The 13,481-nt window shown below is 36.2% G+C and overlaps 2 protein-coding genes across 5 annotated transcripts in view; one reads left to right on the forward strand and one right to left on the reverse strand.

Moving 5' to 3' along the window:
* The window catches only part of LOC139093719 (uncharacterized), a 113,879-nt gene that overhangs the window by 11,806 nt on the left and 88,592 nt on the right, over positions 1–13,481 (forward strand). The gene's annotated exons all lie outside the window — the stretch shown is intronic.
* Positions 1,516–8,543, reverse strand: LOC139093694 (TBC1 domain family member whacked-like). Of its 4 annotated transcripts, none has more exons than XM_070644493.1 (3): positions 8,401–8,543; positions 4,128–4,526; positions 1,516–3,972 (listed from the first exon to the last, which is right to left on the reverse strand). In XM_070644493.1, the coding sequence occupies exons 2-3, from the start codon at positions 4,358–4,360 to the stop codon at positions 3,105–3,107; spliced, it is 1,101 nt and encodes a 366-aa protein (XP_070500594.1). In that variant the 5' UTR covers positions 4,361–4,526; positions 8,401–8,543; the 3' UTR covers positions 1,516–3,104. The 4 variants fall into 4 exon arrangements, with proteins under 4 accessions (XP_070500594.1, XP_070500595.1, XP_070500596.1 ...); XM_070644494.1 differs by lacking the exon at positions 8,401–8,543 and adding an exon at positions 7,829–8,291; XM_070644495.1 differs by lacking the exon at positions 8,401–8,543 and adding an exon at positions 7,169–7,300.

Consider the following 13,481-nt stretch of genomic DNA (forward strand, 5'->3'; position numbering starts at 1 on the left):
ATTTTAATGGTGTGGAAGTGAACTGGATCCTACTGGATCTTATTTTTATGGGTCTGGAAGTTATATGGATCCTACTGGATCTCATTTTGATAGCCTGGAAGTTAACTGGACCTTACTGGATCTTATTTTTATGGGTCTAGACGTTGTATGGATCTTGATTTTATGTGTCTGGAAGTTATAAGGATCCTACTAGACTATAAGGTTTAGTGATTTATAAAAGTACTGTAATCTACCCAAGTCGGGCTAGCGAAGCTCAGCCCGGCTCGTATAGTGATTTATAAAGGTACTGTAATCTTCCCAAGTCGGGCGAGCGAAGCTCAGCCCGGCTCGTAAAGAGATCTATAAAAGTACTCTAATCTACCCAAGTCGGGCGAACGAAGCTCAGCCCGGCTCGTATAGTGATCTATATAAGTACTGTAATCTACCCAAGTCGGGCGAGCGAAGCTCAGCCCGGCTCGTATAGTGATCTATAAATGTACTGCAATCTACCCAAATCGGGCGAGCGAAGCTCAGCCCGGCTCGTATAGTGATCTATAAAAGTACTGTAATCTACCCAAGTCGGGCGAGCGAAGCTCAGCCCGGCTCGTATAGTGATCTATAAATGTACTGTAATCTACCCAAGTCGGGCGAGCGAAGCTCAGCCCGGCTCGTATAGTGATCTATAAATGTACTGCAATCTACCCAAATCGGGCGAGCGAAGCTCAGCCCGGCTCGTATAGTGATCTATAAAAGTACTGTAATCTACCCAAGTCGGGCGAGCGAAGCTCAGCCCGGCTCTTATAGTGATCTATAAAAGTACTGTAATCTACCCAAGTCGGGCGAGCGAAGCTCAGCTCGGCTCGTATAGTGATCTATAAAAGTACTGTAATCTACCCAAGTCGGGCGAGCGAAGCTCAGCCCGGCTCGTATAGTGATCTATAAATGTACTGTAATCTACCCAAGTCGGGCGAGCGAAGCTCAGCCCGGCTCGTATAGTGATCTACAAAAGTACTGTAATCTGCCCAATCCGGGCGAGAGAATCTCAGTCTGGCTCGTATAGTGATCTATAAAAGTACTATAATCTACCCAAGTCGGGCGAGCGAAGCTCAGTAGAAAAATAGTTCGAGTGAAGCTCGAACTTAATTAGTTCGGACGCAGTCCGGACTTGGTTGAGAGAGCTCATAAATTTTTGCGATCTGAACTGAGCGAAGCGAGTGAAGGCGTGAAAATTTTCCCAAGCATTAGAAACTGCATATCCATGAAAATATGTTGCCGTGAGTAGATAGACGGTTCGAGCGAAGCTCGAACATTAATTGCTCGAACGCAGTTAGGACTTGGTTGAGCGAAGCTCACAAATTTTTGCGACCTGAACGGAGCGAAGCGAGTGAAGGCGTGAAAATTTTCCCAAGCATTAGAAACTGCATATCTATGAATATATGTTGCCGTGAGCAGATAGACGGTTCGAGCGAAGCTCGAACATTAATAGTTCGAACGCAGTTCGGACTCGGTTGAGCGAAGCTCACAAATTTTTCGAACTTGATTGCGACCTGAACGGAGCGAAGCGAGTGAAGGCGTGAAAATTTTCCCAAGCACTAGAAACTGCATATCTATGAATATATGTTGCCGTGAGTAGAGAAATGGTTCGGACGCAGTTCATTCATTTAAATAATTTTAGTTACTCTATAAGTAATCATTATTTCTCACATTTATTTCATAAATCAATTATTTTGTTCAAGTTGTGTTTTTAATTCTTGCACAGATACAGTTTTCTGATCTACGTATGGTGTGAATATTCCCATGAAGCGTGATCCGCTTCATTACTAGTTTTTTTATCCTTTTTCATCCTTATTCTTAGTCAGTGGTGGACAACCTTGTATTTTTCCCGGTACACTTAGATGGTGAATGTCAATTGAAACCACACAAGACATGCGGTTGATGGAGATTTCAAAAAATTTTGGATGTACACCAGTGCACCGCAGCACTCAGCTTGCCCACCCCTGTCCTAAATGAATCCACAGGAATCCACATTGCTTACAATTTAATTAAAATTTTCTTCTTTTTTGAAAATTTTAAGAAACCGCAAAAGAAATTAAGTTGGGATTTATTTTGTTCTTCAAATGCACACAAATGAGAACTTTGAAAGCTTCTTTAATTTGCATTCATCTCTATTAAGAGTTGAACAAATAATGTTCAAGGTACAATAGTTAAGACTTCTCGAATTAAATTAGCTTTTAAGAAATTGGAGTATTTTTTTCAAGAGATGAGTCAGACTCGCTAAAAACCAGAGATCAAATTCAAATTGAGTTCGCAACAGTTTAATAAGAACTGATTGAAATTTGGGTGAAATTTTATACTTCACAAGAACCAACCGTAATTTTCTTCTGCGAACACTTGTGAAGTATTAAAATTTGAATGAAAAGTTATGCTTCACAAGTGTCAGCAGAAGCAAATTACCACTGGATCTTGTGAAGTATTCAAGTTCGTATGAAATCTTATACTTCACAAGTATCCGCAGAAGAAAATTACTGCTGGTTCTTGTGAAGTATTGAATTTTGTGTGAAATGTTATACTTCACAAGCGTCAGCGGTAGAAAATTAAAATCCGAATGAAATTTGTATGAAATATTTTTCTGCTGACACTTGTGAAGTATGACTTTTCATACAAATTTCTATACTTCACAAGTGATAAAAGTAATTTTGTCTGCTAACTCTTGTGAAGTATAACATTTTATGCAATTTTTATTCAATTCTTAGCAAATTTTTGCAAACTGAAGTTGAATTCGACTTCTGAAATCTTCAATGATACACAAGATCATAGCTCAATCAAAACATCTTAGTGATCATTAACAAATGATACAAAACAGAAAATTAGAGTATATCTGGGATAAATGATCTAAAATTCAATTATCCATTGACAGTCGCCATTTATTAATGACAAATCTGCGAAAAATAATTCATCGCTATCCATAAAAATAAAAAATAAAAAATTTAAATATTCACAAAACATCACAAACAATCTCACGATAAAATGGAAGGAAGAGAGAGAGAAATAAGAAAAAAGTTCAGAACTTTTCTTGTTTAAGCTATTATTTTTCATGGTAATACACAATAAATCGATAGTCAAATCTACATAAGATTTTGGACTTGTTGTTTCCTCATTTGCATTTCAATCTTTTTATGCTCGACAATAAAATCCTGTACGGTAATATTTAATCGCATTATGTTCTGCATAATAAATTCCTCCTCAATTATCTCTTCTTTCGGTGCTCTTAATAAACTTAATACATCACACAAATCCTTATTGCTTTTTCTAACTTTATGGGAACTTAATGTTGCACCAACAATCACAAGTGATACTTTAAAGACTACTTTAATTCCTTCACATAGAAAGCAATCCCATACACGAAGTAGTGTATCCCATTTTAATGTTCGTGTTAATGCACATAGGAACCAATCTGTCATGAACATTAATGGCTCTACTTTTGATTTAACTAAATGCCGATGTGCTTGCGGTGAGGTACGTTTTAGTAGTGCCATAAATAACTTTGCATCACGTTGTAACATTTCCATGCCAGGCGTAAAGTAATCTTTTAAATATTTATCGCTAATACTTACAAATGACCAAAATGCTTGTTCAGCTGGAAGATGCATTAATAAAAATGCTGCAATTGGTGCCTGTGCTTGACAGTATCCAGTTTGTGGATTAAGAATTGAATAAGCTTTTAGTAAATTAAAAAGTTCCTTTTGTCCGGGTCTATCCTCATCCAAGAACATCTCATGCATCGGAAATTGTCGATGCTGATCTCGCTTTATTTCATCAATAATTTGTGGATCGCCTGATTGGTCAAGTAACTCTTGATAAACATTCGGATGTGCTTCTAACAATGAATGTCCACCGGATAGATAAAACCATGCTTTTGGTCGTACAGCTGATGGAATTCCCTTCCGGCATCGTTCACGTATCTTTTTATAATTATGGTTCATGTAATCTGACCTGAAATGATAAGAACGACACAAAACCAAGTTAAAGACAGAGATTTATGTCTGAATGTCATGCAATCAATAGTTTCCATACAATTTCACATTAACTGTTGACTGAATCGATTCCAATATCCACAGACTAAAGAAAATAAAAATCAATCAACTTACCAATGTTCAAGCATATGAAGCCACTTCTTTTCTCTAGCTATGATTTGAGCTTTTGACAATGGCACTTTTGGTTTATCACTAAAATGTGTACCGCCATAGAAACCATGTCGATCCGGTCCTGTTGAGAATGCACTTGTTGTTGATGAAATGGATATTGTATCTGAGATTTTTGAGTTAGGTAACGATTGAGATGATACGGCCGAAGGTGATGTTGTCTTAAAACGCATCGACATGATGACATAAAAAAGACAAAACTTATTTCAACGATGATATAATTGTGTGTGTGTGGTGATGATAGATGATATGTGCTCTAATGCCTGTTTATTTAACTTCTTAACTTTGGCAAATGATACAGTACAGTGTGAGATTGACAGCTATACACTCTATAGATGTCCCATGCTGTGAAAAAAGAAGAAAAAAGAGTATGACATAATTAAATTATCGTAGTATGTTTTGGGGGGTCGATTGGATGTGATGTCTGGTGGGATTTAAATTGGGAGAAGGCTAGACTGATCTTGTGAATATGAAGCTCTTCCTGCTATTATCCCGAACAGCACAATGCTTTTACTAGGACAACTATCCATCGTCGTATCAACGGTAAGACACGCTGTTGCCTTAGCAGCACTATGACGGTCCTAACGGCACCATGACGTCCCTAAATCCACCATGGCGATGCTAAAGGCATCATGACAGTTCTAAAGGAACCGTGACAGTCCTCTACGCATTATGACCTTCTGACGACATCATGACAGTCCTGACAGCATCATGACAGTCCTGACGGCATCATGACAGTCTTGACGACTGTCAATCCTAACGGCACCATCACGATCCTGAAGGCACCATGACGGTACTAAAAGCACCATGACGGACCCGACGGCACCATGGCAACCTTGACGAAATCATGACGGTCCTAATGACACCATGATGACCCAATTTCAAGTAGCTTGCTTAACTTGTTCCCCAAATTGCTCAGCAAGCTACAAAACTTCAGTTAGCTCGTTGGATAGATTGCTTGCTTAAAACAAGCTTTTGAAATTTCTAGTTACTACAATAAATAGTCATTCAAGAACGATACCCATAAGCTACAATTCTAAAGATCTAACCTACTTCCGATTCGTGAGGGTTCATTGAGTTGATCTTCTCAAGTTTAGCAAATTATGCATAAAATATTTGTTTTTTTTTAATTGGTTGTAGGCAAAGAAACTCAATTCATTAATTAATCATTCCACAAGCACATGAATGAATGTGTGTGTTTATTTCTATTATTGGACGTATGCTTTAAACGGCAGTCAATGAGATTTTATTTTGTATCGATTCAAACGCGCAATTTTTTTTATAATTTTTTAATGGAACTCCATACGAGTTAGTATGAATGAAGTTAAGTTAATTTAAGTAGATATGTAATGTACGCTGTCACATCGTTCACTAACGTTCATACTGACTGTGTATGAAACGTGATATTGTGGGTGTATTTTTTTTTTTGTTGCTTTTCTGTCTTCCTCCAGTTCTGTTAGTTCCATACATATTTGTAAACTTATATTTTTCATAGTAATTGTGTTCTTTTTCGACGTTTAGCTTCAATTATGCTGCTATTAAATTTGATATACAATTTGCAAGAAAATTCCGATAAATTATGCTGACACATGCTTGCCATTACATTATGATAATAAAGGATGACTATTGTAAAACTATGAAGTCAAATTATTATTGTTAGAATCTCAAGTCCACTGCAAAATAGATTGAATTTTTCGAATCATTTGACTTGCATTGTAAACGGAGGATTTATAGGGAAATCTTTTGAAATAAACTTCTTAAAAGCAATAATCGGTTAAGCCAGTGATGGACAATCTTTTATTTTTCATGGGATATGTTGGTGGTAAGCCTCAATCGAAACTTCACAAGGCATATAGTTCATGGCATGTTCAACAAATTTTGGCGACAAACTAGTATGTCACGGCACACAGGTTGTCCACCACTGGGCCCAATTAACCCAGCTGGGTTAAATAATCATAAATTCAGCCTCAGGCTTGTTAGACTCCGACTTGTTTTGATAAGAATTTGGTCAAAATTCGTCACTATCCCTGAGTCATGTTGACTTAATGCCACTTGTTGGATCGATCAAACGGCTTGTGCTATTTGAGCTTTTCACTCACAATTGGGGACTTATCGAGTCTATTTGAGACTGTTCGGGAATACAACTTTAAACCTGTCTATAATTATGTATACCTACAATTATGTACATATATACGTACATAATTACATACATAATATGCTGTACATACATTTTAATACTAGCATTGTTCCCCTTATCCACCACCAAACTTGTTGTCTATTAATAATTAAAGTTATTATTCAAAATTTTTTCGACAATTGCACAAAGTAATTTAAACAAAAGATATTGTTTAACGCTACAATCATCATAATTCATAACAATGTGTGCATATCCCTCAAATTATCATTAAGTAAACACCACGAACAACTGCTAATCTTCAGCAAGTGTAAATTATTTTTTTGCGAGTAATCAAATGAAGAATATACAAAAAGTCGTTTACTTGAGATGGATTCATGGATGCCTTATAAAGGATTTGTGCCTTCATTTGACCTCTTGGATATCAAAAACTAAATACGACCTAATTTAGGTTCAGGATCTTGTAATATTGTGAGTATCGTATGAATTCTTGTCATATCGACATCACTCTTAATAAGAGATTGTGGGATCGGTCTCTGGTGGGAATTGAACCCATGGACGCACAGAAGAGTGATACAGATATCCGATCTGTTGCCTAACCACTCGACTACAGAGGCCTTATCCTCACACTGGCAGATTTGCCTATATATGACTCGATACCACAGATTCCACTACATACAGTCACTATCGGATCCTATATGACTTTCAAAGTAAATCCCAATCTTCAAAACACAAAACAAAGTAAACTTTTACTAAAAAGTTGCATGACAAATTGTTCAAAACACTTTCAAGCTCCACATGCATATAAATTATGCATTGATTTGCACTTCTTTGCATTCCGACGTCAACTGACCTTTACTAACACATCACTAATTAACTCAATATTCACTAGAAAAACTACTGCGCTGTATTTAAAAAATTTTTTGCAAAAATTTTGTTTACTTAAAAAATTTTATTTTCAATTCTCAATGCTAACGAGAAGTTCTTCCCAATGCATCTGATGATGTTTCATAATTGAGAAAAATGAGCGTGTTATAGTGACTGACTTGATACGACGAAACAATAATTCATAATTTAGTTATGCTGTGTATAGGAATATTGTTTTTCACAGGGATCGTTCTTAAATGATGTTTGAGTATTAGGGAGAACGGGAGGGGTAAGCTATGTGACAAGCTACGTCACAGAGTATGTCATAGACTATGTGACAGGCTTTGTCACACACTATGTGACATGTTTTGTCAAAGACTATGTGGCACGCTATGTCACAGACAATGTGCCAAGATATGTAACAGACTATGTGTCAATCTATGTCACAGAATATTTGACATGCTTTGTGATAGACTATGTGACAGGTTTTGTCACACTATGTGATGTCACATATCACGCTACTTCATAGGCTATGTCACACACTATGTGACATGTTATATCACAAACTATGTCACAGGGTATGCGACAAACTAAGACACATTAAGAATTCTAATTTGATAGACGTAACTTATGAACAATTCCTCACTTTTCTTATTTTTTTATGTCCAAAAACAAAGTTATTTCTGCTTTTCACATTAATATTTTTTTCTGAATATGTAAGCAGTTAAAAGCAAACCCATTTATTGTATTAAATCACTTGACACTGTGCATTAAAAATAATTCACTTGGGCTGTTTTCAAGCTTTTTTCAACTCAATTGTTTTGTTTTTCATTCAATTTTTTTTTTTATGGGAGCAATTTCGCTTTCAAAAAATCATATCCATCACATCCAAAAAAAAAATTGTTAATCTGGCTTTTCACTGTTTATGTTTATTTTCACTCGGGTATTATTTTGCTTTTTTTCTCTTGACGTGACGAAAAAGTTTAAAGAAATTGGAATTGGAATGCAATGCCAAGAAGAAATTTTTTTTCTCTTCTGTGCCTGAACACACGAAAGATGTAAATTGACTAAAATTGTCTTGTTCGGCTGTTAATTATCATTTTTTATTAAGTCATTTGTTAAGGAGGATATAGCCGTGATGATTCAGTCTGATTTTATATCCAAAAAAGTCAGATAAGATAAGAGAATTTAATGAAATATTTAGTTTATGCTACTTACTTATATAATTTGATCTAAATTCAATAACGATTATGTTCTAGTAAGAACTTGTGCTGCTAACTTTCAATAATTTAGGTATAAATTATAAAATTTGCAGGATTAAAGCTAATATTTTGATAAAATTTATTACAATAAGAACTTGTTTATTGTTTTAGAAAAATTCCAATAAGATATGCTGTCAGTTGAGTGTGTACTGAATGCTGTCAGTAATAAGGTCTTTGTATTTTCGAAAATATTCTAATTTTTAGTGATTTTTTGTGTCTTTTTAGCTGCAACTTACTTTAATTCCACTAATTGTCTAAAAATTTCCTCAAAATCGTTGTGTTAATTGAAATTCACGGCTGAATTGATGGAAACAAATTCCTGCACACAGCATAAACTGCCATTTTCAATTCAAACTCACATGTAAAGGCACATTCACATTTTATACTTTATAACAATGAAGCAGAGGAACAATATATTGTGACATTTTTTAACCGAAAATGTCAAATGTTACTTTGTAAACTGTGGCAGTAGGAGGAGAATGGGTTGGCAATTCTATTTTAAAAAGGAATTATTGTTACTTTTAAAATGCATAGAAAATAGAAAGAAAACACTCAGAACATAGAGATGTAAATTTTGGAGCCACTTTCTAAATCGTACCCCATGGCTTGAATTGTACTAAAATTATGACTGAGTAGAGTGGAATCTGAGATGTTGAGCCATTTATAGGCTAATCTCTCAAGGCAAAAGTAGGTTCAAGTCCTGTAAAAACCCAGATACTTACTAACTTACTTACTTACTTCCTTGGATGAAGCTCACGAGGGAATGTCTAAAGACAGCTTTATCCTTCGAAACCTTCTGTCAGTTCAGGATATTAATGACTCTAGCGTCCTTTTCAACACATCCAATCCAGGAATTCTTCGGTCTTCCTCGCGATTTTTTGCCATCCACAAAGTCTGAAGTAGTTACCTTAAATCCCGTTTCATACACATTTAGGAATTCTTGTGAATACTTTCATGTCTTTTGGGAATATTTATGAATATATTCCGAAGCTTCCAGGTCTTGAATAAGCCTCTATGGCCAAAATACTAGGTTTACTTCTTTTTTGTATGAATTCGATTTTTAAAATAGACCAATTTCTCTATCATTATACAGAACAGTGGTGGACAACCTGTGTGATACTAAAGTGCCACCAATTTTTTCTTTAAACTGCCACTGGCTGGCCACCAATGTGTGATGCCAAAAATAATTGGCTGCCTACCACTGACATAGAGTGTTGTCGATATGACAAAAATACGCGCAATGCTCACGACATAACAATTCCTTAGACACAAATTTTACCAAATAATTTATGTTTAATGAAATGAATATTGTCAAATTATATAATGCTTTGGCTTGCATCCAATACTCAGATTTACGATAGACACAAAGAAGGCAAAGCCAGCCATTGGCAATCCATTAAAACATCCCTAAAACTCCAAATGACAGCCTCTACTTGTGTCTTCACCGGGTTTATAAAACAAACTTTAGTTCCAAAGCTGAATCCTTTAAAAATATGCACGTAGCATCTTAAAACTACATTCTATTGCACATCTTTACTTCCGCATTTGAGAATTTTCATATGATTTTAACAAAATTTTATTCATTTTATTTACTTTATGCTGTAGAAAAGCAATAAAGTAACTGATAACAATTCCCGAAACTGTAAAATGAATAATTAACAAGAAAACGTAATCCTGTCAGTCGTAGCTTCCTAATAAATTTTAATTGGGTACGAAATTTTGATTTAAATGCAATTTTTGATATTTATCTGCCGTCAATAATTTGTGCTATGCTGAACAAGAAAAAAGTTTTCTGTCTATTCATTAATATCTGTTTCTGAAAAGAGCTATTAACTAATTATATGAATCCTCTTACTAACCCTATTCAAAATATTCAATTTTTTTCGTAGAAATTTCATCTTAGATTTGATTAATTTGTCAGTATTCATGATATACAGTATTTAGTAGCGGGGGATCTGATGTTATACCACAGAATGAGAAGCATGTTTTTAATCTAGACGTCAACTTCTTGTTCGTTCATTCGTCCTTCAACTATCATGACTAACAAATCATCCAAATCATCTTAAGTAATAATTTTTTTGATGCCATAATTAAGGTCCTTTGACTAAATTGCTGTATAAAAAAACATCATACAAGGCTTCAATTCTTGGAATAAAGAATATTGGTATTATTATCAATTATTTTAATTAATTTATGATGTTGCTCACGTTCTCCGTACAAGTGGTTTTAACACAAGTGTAGCCATTAGGATGATTAGATGGTTGATATCCCGAACAAAACAAGTCGGGTCAAGTCGAACAACATGAATCCAAAATCCGATATAACTGCGTCATTGTTCTTTGGCATGGAGCAGGATATAAACCGAGCCCGGGAGTGACTTAAGCATGGTGCAGGATATGAACCGAATCCGGGAGTGACTTATGCATGGTGCAGGATATGAACCGAATCCGGGAGTGACTTAAGCATGGTGCAGGATATAAACACAGTCTAGGGTGACTTTGGCATGGTGCAGGATATAAACCGAATCCGGGGTAACTTTGGCATGATACTGGATATAAACTGTATCCGGGGTGACTTTGGCATGGTGCATATCAACCGAGTCCGGAGTGACTCTGGCATGGTGCAGGATATAAACCAAATCTGACGTGACTTTGGCATGGTGCAGGATATAAACTGAATCCGGCGTGACTTTACCATGGTGCAGGATATAAACTGAATCTGGGGTGACTTTGGAATTATGTAGAATTTAAACTGAATCTGTCATTGAGTCACAGCCTGATGCTAGATCGATTAACCCAGTGCTTGGCAACCCAATTGCTGAGACGCACTAGTGTGATTTTTTAAATTTTCAGAAATGCCATGAACCGCACGTCATGTTAGGTTTCGGTCGTGGGTTACAAGCAAGGTATATCCAAAAAAAATTAAAGGTTGTCCATCACTGGTTGTCCATCACCGATTATCCCCCACCCAACACACCCTTTCTCTCAACAAATGTCTTCCTACGCCCCTGGATACAGCTTAACAGTATCTAGTTTTTCCTCCAGGGGCTTCCATCACAGTCGTCATTTCGTCTAAATTTACATAAAGATGCAATTATTCTTCATCAATTCTCAATTTAAACATAGATTTTGGCAATATTTCAAAAAAGTCTAGAAATGTTACACTATGCTTTCAGCTTTATTGCTGTTTATACCATCAATCTGCATGTGTCTGCGGAATTGGAAAAGCAGACTTAATCGAATTTACTATAACAAAAAAGCACTAAATCAATAAGATTGCTTTGCTATGGATGTAAATAAATGTCACAAGTCAATATGTCGAAAAAGAGAAAGTATTGTTGTGGTGCTATATATGGGAATATGTATCACAAAAGGAGACAATAGGACAAAAGACTTTTTCTTCATAGTATAGCTACAAAAGCTGCGAAAAAAAAGTAAGATTAATGGAACAAGTAGAATCCATTTGTATAAAAAATGTATGAAGACGTTTCTTGCCTTAAAGCTATAAAATAATTTGTGTAGATTAAGAAATATTTTTAAGGTTAGGGGACTTCCTGACTGTATATGATATGTAAAAAATACCCGAGCAGGGCGGTACAATGTGGAAAGAACCGCGTTTTTATCCAGAAAATGGTTCGCAAATCAGGGTCGCGAGTCAGAATGTCATCAGGACAATTTCGCATCTTGCTGTCCGCGGTGACTTTAGCATGGCGCAGAATATTAGCAAAATATAAGCCGAATCCGTCGTGGCTATGGCATTGTGTCGGATTTACAATGAATCGAACACGCCGTGTATCGATGCCATAAAAAGAACATTGTGTATTACTCGGGATCCTTGGAACGTTACCACAAGTAAGGTTCTAAAGAAAAAAGGACAACAAATCCCGAGTGGGACTTGAACCCACGACCTCTTAATTACAGGTCAATTGCTCTTACCCTGGCTATTACCAACTGAGCTACCGGGGGTTGCTCGAAAGTCCAGCACAATTTTCACTTAAACTCTCTTTCTCTATGCTAGTGTTGACCTCGCTGTATACGCTATTGTCTTTGAATTTGCCAAGAACACGTATACCGAGTGCGGTTTCGGTCGAGTCTTGGTCCAAGGTGTGCCGCGGCGCAAAAAAGTTTGAACGATACAGCTAAATGCAGCGCTGATTGTACAGCTCTTATTGTTGAATTAAGCCAAGTTACAAAATCCAAGACAGGAGATGCAAAGCTCATAGCTACACTAATTATAAGAACAAAGAGCGACAACAAGATGCTCTTAATTTTAATTTAACACCCACAGTAACAATTAATGTGTAAATGTGAAACAACGTCCTACAATCATTTTATAGAACATTACATGCTCATAGCTAGAACTCTCTAGAACTAAGTTAATTTATAGGAAGGAAAATGTGCCATTTTTGAAATTTCCTATAGCTTATAAAGTAGATAAATACCACAAAAGAAATGCTATCTAGTCACGTATATATGACCTTTCTTACTGAATTATTTACAGGAAGATGCTTCCAAATAAGAGGATAAAAAAATATTAGACAATTATTAGCTTATGTGACTGACGAAAAAAAAAAATTGCGGAAATGAAAGATATGAGTGATTGAGTTCCTAGAAACTAATATGGACTGGATGTGGACTATGGATGAATGCACAGCTTTAAACAGCAGCTGCTTGGTGGAAACAATCATATTAGCCAATTGGCTGGCATCTACCCGAGCAGCACAATAGGGCGAGTTGCTCAAATGGGTCGAAAACAGTCGTCACGATGCCGTCAGGGCAACTTCTAGTCGTATCGTTCATACAGTGCTAAATAAGGTCTTTAAATCAGACTTTGTGGATGGTAAGAGAACTCGTGGTATACTGAAGAACTTCTGGTATTTAGTATTGGCAATTATCATGAGTATACCGGCGATAGAACTAGCTTTAGGCGTCATCTGAGGGAAGCCATGGATCACTGTAGTTCTTTACCGCCATCGAAGTAAGTATGTTCAAACAGCGACGTAGCAGAGCCCTAGAGCGACAAAGATGTGATGTTCAA

Source organism: Chironomus tepperi, unplaced genomic scaffold (assembly GCF_022539635.2).
Source record: "Chironomus tepperi strain 1889 unplaced genomic scaffold, CSIRO-AGI_Ctep_v1 contig_337, whole genome shotgun sequence".
NCBI classification, from domain to species: domain Eukaryota; kingdom Metazoa; phylum Arthropoda; class Insecta; order Diptera; family Chironomidae; genus Chironomus; species Chironomus tepperi.